A 9482-nucleotide genomic window follows, 5' to 3' on the forward strand; every position below is an offset into this window, starting at 1 on the left:
TCAAATGTTAAAAGACAAAGACTGGCATCATCAGAACTAATGCCAAAGATAAAAAAAAAACATGCAGTAATTGACACAAAATTTCACTCAAGACTTTTTGTAAGAGCTCTATTAATTATAGAGATGTTTTGCAGTTTGTTTGGGAGGCAAGATTCGCTGTCCCAGAATGTGTTTGAATCCAAATTTTGTGTGGCTTGGTGATTATAAAGTAACCACCCTAAAGAGACTGCCAGAATCTCACACAGCGTATGGTGCTACAAAATTTGTAGCACCATATCCACTCTGATTATCGAGCATCAACCTTCAAGACTCTGCCACAATCTCACACAGCATATGGGGCTACAAAATTTGTACCTATCAGCTCTGATTATCGAGCAGCTACCTTAAAGACTCTGCCACAATCTCACACAACGTATGGTGCTACAAAATTTGTACCTATCGTCTCTGATTACGGAGCAGCCACCTTAAAGACTCTGCCACAATCTCACACAACGTATGGGGCTACAAAATTTGTACCTATCCGCTCTGATTATCGAGCAGCCACCTTAAAGACTCTGCCACAATCTCACACAACGTATGGGGCTACAAAATTTGTACCTATCGTGTCTGATTATCGAGCAGCCACCTTAAAGACTCTGCCACAATCTCACACAACGTATGGGGCTACAAAATTTGTACCTATCGGCTCTGATTATCGAGCAGCCACCTTCAAGACTCTGCCACAATCTCACACAGCATATGGGGCTACAAAATATTTGTACCTATCAGCTCTGATTATCGAGCAGCTACCTTAAAGATTCTGCCACAATCTCACACAGCGTATGGTGTTACAAAATTTGTACCTATCAGCTCTGATTATCGAGCAGCTAATTAAAGACTCTGCCACAATCTCACACAACGTATGGTGCTACAAAATTTGTACCTATCGTCTCTGATTATCAAGCAGCCACCTTAAAGACTCTCTCACAATCTCACACAGCGTACGGTGCTACAAAATTTGTACCTATCGGCTCTGATTATCGAGCAGCCACCTTAAAGACTGCCAGAATCTCACACAGCGTATGGTGTTACAAAATTTGTACCTATCAGCTCTGATTATCAAGCAGCCATCTTCAACACTCTGCCACAATCTCACACAGCGTATGGTGCTAAAGCAACTGACTGAATATTGCCTACTGCAGGGACTAGAAGATCAGCAAACTCAATCTGACCACATAAAAGATATTTTATTGAGTATACAAATTAAACCTAAAAATTCATTAATCAAGAAATATGAAGGTCATAAGGCATTAATAAATCTGAGAAATTTCATTTGAAGATGAAAGAGAATGAGACATACTCAATGAATATAACACAGAATATGACAGTTTTTGTTTTAAGTTTAGACAGCCTTCTGCCCCAAACTGGAAGAGGAGGTAACTCTTTTTCAAACTTTTTCAAATTATTTCCCCTTTTACATCATTAATTATCTGCCATTTCAATTCGTCATTTCCTTTAACCCTGACTAGGATTTTCGACAACAAATGTATTCATTCAACCACAGTACTGTCTTTACTACATGTACTAATGTCATTCAAACCAATTCACTGACTGTTGTAGAAATAGGGTCATTTCATACTATTATATACAGGTTTCCTGCACCACTTTATATATTCCACTACAGTTAAACATCTTTTCTCATTTCAATCCAGAATTTAAATGGCATATAACCCATTATTCTCTTGTAGTTAAATAACACTAGTGTTTTCAGATGATCTCTTAAGTTAATATTGATTTGTCTGTCACATCCATTTTGATACAACTCTCTCAGTTGGGTTCAGGGAACAGAAAGTGAGATGAACCCCGGGATAGCCTCGCCTTACAGCTGGGGAATCACCACGAGCCACAGCACAATCCTTATGTCTGGGAATAATGCCACGGCTAAAAATGTCTTTCCAAATGTTCTGAGTAGGTGGATAATTGCGGAAATCAACTAAGCGCAGACGCTTCATCATGTCATGTCTGTATAGAGAGCGGAGTATAGCATTATCCAGGACACCTGCAGAAAGAGGAAGAAAAGAAAAAGGGAAGATCTGCGTTAAAACCAATAGAACTATCAACCCATGAATGAATGATCATACCTTAGCACAACGTCGTCAATACTTCAGCCTTACTGCGGCAACTATCAAACCAGGAGAACTATCTAACTACGAGAGTTATCAAACCAGGAAAACGATACAAGCTGGTTAACTGTCACACAAGGAAAATTATTACACTTGGAGAACTATAAAACCAGGAATGAATGAATGATCAAGCAATAACATTCAAGTCGTCAATATTTTAGCCACTATCAAACCAGGCGGACTATCGAACTTTGAGAGTTGTCGTATAAGGAGAAATAACATCATGTAACTGAAATTTAAAGTGAAAATGAAGAAGCTAAAATAAACACACAATGAGCCATAAGCCAAGTGCGTGAACAAAACTGCGTTCGTTGACCCGTCCCTACTTACCAAAAATGCTGAAAACGATGTCATTAAACCTTCTTTCAGGATTTCTGTGGCCCCTCCGTACTCCTCTTCATCTACTTTTTGGAATGAACTATAGTAAAAATAAATGATGGCAGAATTGACCAGAAAAAATCTGAAAGAGAAACCAAATACAACAAATTAAAACATGCATCATACTGTTAACAACAGAAATCTTAGCTGTTCCCCATGCCTCTTTATCAATCTGTCACCATAATGCAAGACCTCTGAGAAGGCAATGTTCCCTGTAGGGAGTGACATACATCTCTGATGTGAAAAATAATAGTATTTCATAAACTTGAAAAAAGTCTTACCCTCCACAGTCCTGTACGAACAAGACAAAAAAAAAATCAGTAGTACCCCTCAGTCTGCTACCTGACATGCAGCTGAATACCCTGTTCATCATAACAGCAAGCAATGTAGCTGCCGATGCCAATCCACCTAGTACCACTTTTTTATTTACGACTTATAGAAAGGGAAACTGAATTTACTGACTTCTGAGGAATGCAAAAATTGTTAAGTTTACCTCTTCTCAGTATTCATGATCAATATTTACTGTCTTTTCATTTAAATGACGAGATGTCGCTGTATTTGAAATTTTTTTACAGGACACATGGGAAACTAAGGACAGGTTAAATAAAGGAAGTAAAATGTATGACTTACAGCAGGAGACCCATCAACCCTTTGAGGGGAATGATGCCCCATACCACCCCCAGAACAAGGCCCATCACTTGTCTCATCCAGTACACAACATCCAGAAAGTCATCCTGAGAAAAAAAAATCACATTTCCTAGTCATTTTATAGGCTCAACCAAAACCATGCAATGCTTGTATTAAGGATACTGGCAACTTTCACCAGTGCCAGCATTTCTTTTCCGCTATCTCTGGGAAGGTCTCCCAGCAATGTGTGGATGGTCACGCATTTCCTCCCAAAATATTGATGGCCGCTGTTGTATAAATAAAACATTCTTGAGTACAGTGTAAAAACACCCATCAAATAAGTAAATAAATAAATCTTTTAAACTCATATTTTCATAAATGCGACTTAATTTTTAGATCTTTTATCACCTGATAAAGTTTAACCCTATTTACTGTTTTCAAAAGATCAAGTAATATTTATACATACATGTAGATGTATGAAAACAGAAAGGTGTAATTTGATTACATATACACATTCAGCAATACTCAGGTTGCTTGTACACCTGACCACTGTTCAGAGCTGCCATTAAAAGAAAAGAGCACATCTGTACAACCTATAGCTTACATGAAAGAGCTATACTTAAAGTTAAATAAAATATCTAAACTTTCTGTCAGCAATGTTTGTTATATGAGTATCTAATAGATAAACATCAAAGACTTAGATGTCTCCTTTACGCCGCCATTTGAACAGATAACATACGTCATCGTGCTTAGCTTTGCCCCGTAGCTCTTCAGGACATGTCATTCCGGACACAGTTTGGCAAACAACAGCCACGCATGTAGGCATGATGTACATCTCAAACCCTTCCTTATTAGAGCTGGCTTTCACAGACATTAAAACCCACCACTATCACAATATACATACGTTTTTAGCTGAGACTGGAAAAGCATGTTAATCATATGGTAAAAGTAAAACCTTAAGCATCTAGACGTCAAAATAAATATCCAAGAAGAGGAGAGGAGGCATTTCATTGGACAAGCCTAAAACATGGTGGGCCTATCAATGTGCTTCAAATCAGTAGATTTTGTAGACAATGCTGATGTTTAAAAGTGTTTTTCTCTCTCACGAAAAGTTTTTAAAAATTTAAAAAAAAAATAGAATTCCACAGTTTGTATAGTTCTTTCGCTTATGGTATAGCTTGTTCTTTTCTTTTAAGTATTGTACTCGTTAGAAACTCATTATTGGAGGTTGGCTTCATAGCTACCATAATCGCGGCTTATTCTCTAGAATTCTTTCACTTCTCTAGATCTGTTACCTTAAGCGCAGCTGATTAGCCAATGTGTAAATATTTACAGATTGTGAAAATGACAATGTTCTTCAAGTTTATGCAATGATGGTCTCTTCAACAAATATATGGTGGCTTGGGCAGTTTCCTGGGTGCATCTATATCCTCTTACAATATTGGGCTGTGACCAGTACATGTTAGCTCTTCCCCTGCAAAACAGTGTAAGGCTGCCGACCAATTTCATCCATTTCCTCTCTAAATGCTTATGTGCGATAAATCCGGTGTGCAGAGATTGACCAACATACCTGATACAGGAGTACTATCCATAACCTGTCGCTTGAGTAGTTTGGTAGTCAAAATGTCTCCCCACTTCGCTTCATTTGGCGTCTTTCTCCAAGGGTATTTTCAAGTTTACCCAAAATGTAGTTCGAATACCTGACACGTATGAATATACATGTATGTCCTTGGTGTCAGGTATTCGGACTACCTAAAATGCTGACAACATTTTGCAAAGATAGTTCATGTGAGATATAACTGCCCAGATAGCCCATAACAAAAACTTTAAAATGGCCATGGCAAGAATGATGGTGAATTAATGGACATGGTGAGAAATTGGATTACCGAACTACTTGGGCAGCAGGTTATGGCCTGTATTCTTTGCTCGGCTGATCAATGTCTGCTCATCACATTTTTTAAGAAGAGGCACTCTGGATGACTTGTTAGTTCAATTAAATTAAAGGCTGAGGTCTGTTTTTAACAATTTCTGATATTTACCTGCCTTAACGTTTAATCATTGACTTTCAAAACATGGTAGGTCCATTCTGAAAGGCACTTTGCGGAACAAAGTGGGCTGTTAAATCCGCTCCAAAACGGCTGCACACGTCGATTTCTAGCGTGCATTAATGAGAATAGGACCTTTATTACCAGCCCTGCAAGTGTAAATCCACAGAAAAATTTCCTCTCGCTCGTCAAAATAACTTTGTGCTGTAATGGCGAGTCAGGTGCACTTTAATCTTGGAACAAAGCGCCAAAAGATACCGAAATCAACCTAACAAGACAACCAGTCTTAAATGACAACTTCAAATGACAAATCATCAAGGACGTACAATGGAAAGAACAATTTGCCCGGTCAGTTGAGCAAGCAAAATAATTCTAAAGGTTCCAGTCAAGACTTGCAGCTACCATGTGCACATCTGCTTAATTATCCATGTTTTTGGCTCCTGGCCTCAGATACAATCCGGATTTTGGGTGCATCCCATGTGTTGCTCTACACATCCCAATTTTGTAGAGAGAAATGTCAACATTTTATCACATTTTCTGTATAAAGCTACTCTGAAAAGGATTTAAACACATTTGAGTGATTGAAAACATCATTTCTCTTCAATCCTCCATAGCTACTGTTTTAGAGTGGATTTAGAGTGGATTTACGGGCCTACTTCATTCTGCAGAACAGACCTACTGCGTTTTTAAATTCAACGGTTAAACGTTGAGACAGGTAAATATCAGAATTTGTTGAAAATTAGACCTCAACGTTTAATTTAATTGAACTATTAGACTGCTGGCAGATTAAAGCTGATTTGCAGGGGAGAGCTAGCATTTATAAAGGCCTCGGTACAATATAGCAAGTTGTTTGCAGATGCACAGTATCTGGCATAATAACACTAAACACCACCATAAATGCATGCGGTTGTTCATGGGAAGTACTTTTAAAGTTATCAGAGCAATAGCAATAAGACTGTTTGGGAGTTGAAAGGACAAGGGTTATATTTACATTGATGTTGATTTCCACATACATTTAGACATCATTTTTTTTCCCATGGTCCCATGCTTTTATTGATGTTTCACTGGTTAAAACTGAATGGGGAGATGTTTCAATTTGCATCCAAAGAAAAACAGCACAAACAAGACGTTTATCATTCTAGTTTCTATCATGTGTCTCTGTCATTTATATGAAACTGCTCCACAATTTATACTTTTTTGGAAAGGATTTACTTATCGTGAAACACTCTAGTTTCGAACTTTCATCAGACAACCTGCTAGGTTCGTAGCAATTGTTTGTACCACTACACAACTCAAGATGTTGGGCTAGAACATGGTTTTTTAGGTGCCTTTAAGACAGATTAACATGGTAAAGGTTGAATGCGCATGTGTCACATGCCTTTGTCACGTGAACTACATCTGAAAAGGATCTCATCCATATTTGGCCTGCCTCATTTCAGCGAAGCATGAATGAATTGACGTAACAACTGACGTAGAAAGTTACACGTAAATATAACACTAGTCTTTACAAGAACAAATACTGTTTGAAGTCAGAACTATGAGAGTTGTTAGACGACGTTGATGCTATTGTTGTCTTTTGACCCATTTCTCAGATGTTTTCCTGTGAAAAGAGTTCTTTGAAGAAATTGACATCACTCTACCACGTTACAAAATGCTAGTCCTTACAACAGCCCTTCGGTGATCTATTGAGATATTCAGAATATGGACCGGACGGGCATTTTCATACTTTACATGAGTTACATCAGGTACATAGACAAGGTTAGCTATCAGCCTCATGTAGCAGTCAGGCCCATGTTGTTGTTGTTTGTTGTTGTACCTTATCTTCCCAAATTGACTCGGCCGTAAAAGCTCGCGTCCACAATGATGTCTGGAGCTTACAACTTCACTTCCATTTTGTTTTCGTTTTGATGCCATTTTTAAGCCTCGCTGTTTGATGGATATAGAAATTTACTGCTCCATGATTGCAACCACGAAGGTTAAAATGTTCAACACGCGTACAAAGTCAGCACTGAATATTCTGCCGACTTCAGGTTTGCATCAAGAATCTAATATTAAATTTTTTTATGCATATATGAAAAGCGTAATAATTCCCATTTTCTTCAAAGTAATAATTTATTGTCAGAAAATTGTTAAATGGATTTTATCTTGTCAAGAAGTCCCTTTTTCGCAGGGAGCATTCAGTGTTTGGAGTAACAGGTGCCCGCCCACTTCATGAATGATTCATGTTCTGTGGTTGGTAAATAACTTATAACCAGGCGTACTTACCCGCTATTGTGTTGACCTTATTTCTGAGGCCAGTGACTGCCTATGGTCTAATACATGCACCCCTCCTTACTTACCTGAAGTGGTTGAGTATGTCAGCGATTTATTACAACCGACTAATCGTAAGTAAATGTGGCTTACAAACCTATGTACTATAATTTACATATATGTTTTCATATGCATGTACGTATGTATATATGTACATGACAGCTATATATGCTTATTTTCATCGACATAACGTTTGATTTCATTAATGATATATCAAATCCCTAATAATTGTTTTTTTGTTTTTTTTACATAATCCACAGCATGAATGATAGGCCTGAACATTCCGTGTAAAATAGCATAAGAATGAGGGAAATCGCTTAAAGATAACATTTAGGTAATTAATTTAATAAGTTGTAATGAAGTTGCTTTGTTTATCTTTTGCAGGCTACATACAATCTTATATAGACTTATATATAGACCTATTGTATGGAAAGTATCTCCAGCGTAACTAGCCTGTAAGGACAACGTATTCAATGTTTAACTGTATCATATATGTTTGATTACTCCTGTCCACAAAACTGATCTCCACACGCAGCAATCTGTTATACATGTACATTTTATATATGCCCCCATTTAAGATTGCTTGTCCAACGATATGAGCGACAAGTAAACCTCTTAGAATAATTTTAATATTTTTTGACCCTTCAATCCCTTAGTTTATTTTCGGGTAAATTTAGCGTACGTAGTTTTAAGAGTTAACTGAAAGCGATGGTTTAACAGGGCATTTGTATATGCAACATATGGGTTGGTTTTACAAAGCTATCTTATAAAGCGTTATGTATACAGAATTAGATGTGAATCTGTAAATATCAACTCCACCGTTCACCTTGTATTCCTTTATGGTTGATATGTTGAAATTTAGCACAAGGGTGTAAGATAAATTAACAATTGGGCAAGTTTACTGTTTTGAATTAATTAATTACGCAGTACTTAAAAGTTTGATAAGTTTGTCCACCCGCTCGGACAACGCGACGTTTTCTTTTGCGCCCCCAACCCCACCCCCCACCCCCAAACCTCCTGTGGACTCAATACTTCAGAGATACGATACTGAGCTACAACATCCAGGAACACTACCTGTACATGTACATAGCGTTATAGGTTAGCAGCATATGACCACATTTTCTAGATTTTTTTTTATATTATTTGATTCACATATCCATGTATACTAACAAATTAGTGATAAAATTAACCTTACATGATATATTAATTACGCTAATCTTTATTATTATTCGCTCTATGTAGCGCGGTTCTCTGCCATTCACAGTTATTTATATATATATATTACATACACATAAGTGCGTCAGGGAAGCTGTGCTATAATAGTGTACCTGATCGCTCAGGATGGAAGTCTTTATACTTATGATCCAAGAGTAAAATAAGTTTCTGAGAGTATGTGTATTGTGGCATATATTGCATACATGTGCAGATTACATACCGGTGTGTTGCATTTGTAACGTTAGACGTTTGCTATGTGACCACAGATCTATAAATGATAGTGATAAAAAAAAAAACAGGAGCCGTTACACCATTATAATGACTTTATCTTTACTGGGAGATGCATACTTTCTTAATTCGGAAAAGGAATTCACCGTTATCAGAATGTGAACAAAAGAGATGTCTTTGCTCAAACTTTTCATCTTCATGTACGTACCGTGTATTCCGTACGCTCCGGAAGAGCCATGACTTCTCTCAAACAAAGAAAGCATTATTTTAGGTGCCCTAAGAATAGATTAACCATTAGTGAAACATGTTTAACCTTTAACAGCTCTTAATGATAAAAAGCCGAATCTTCATCTAATTCGTCAACCGTTAGTCCAGTGAACGTGGTTAGCCATGAACACACAAGTTACTTGTTTTTTTCCCAATCGATATATTCAGCCGTTGTTCCTAGGCACTGGTTTAGTAATAGGAGGGTTACTTCCCCTGATCTATAAACTATTGATTCCTCTTTCCTTATGCT

At 37.4% G+C, this 9482-nt stretch overlaps 1 protein-coding gene across 1 annotated transcript; it reads right to left on the reverse strand.

The window, feature by feature from the left end:
- Positions 1 to 1207: 1207 nt before the first annotated feature.
- LOC135465869 (GEL complex subunit OPTI-like) lies at positions 1208 to 7209 on the reverse strand. The gene is made up of 4 exons (XM_064743234.1): positions 7029 to 7209; positions 3171 to 3274; positions 2493 to 2622; positions 1208 to 2038 (listed from the first exon to the last, which is right to left on the reverse strand). The coding sequence occupies exons 2-4, from the start codon at positions 3245 to 3247 to the stop codon at positions 1991 to 1993; spliced, it is 255 nt and encodes an 84-aa protein (XP_064599304.1). The 5' UTR covers positions 3248 to 3274; positions 7029 to 7209; the 3' UTR covers positions 1208 to 1990.
- Positions 7210 to 9482: the final 2273 nt, after the last annotated feature.

This window comes from Liolophura sinensis, chromosome 5, assembly GCF_032854445.1.
Source record: "Liolophura sinensis isolate JHLJ2023 chromosome 5, CUHK_Ljap_v2, whole genome shotgun sequence".
In the NCBI taxonomy this organism is placed as follows: Eukaryota; Metazoa; Mollusca; class Polyplacophora; order Chitonida; family Chitonidae; genus Liolophura; species Liolophura sinensis.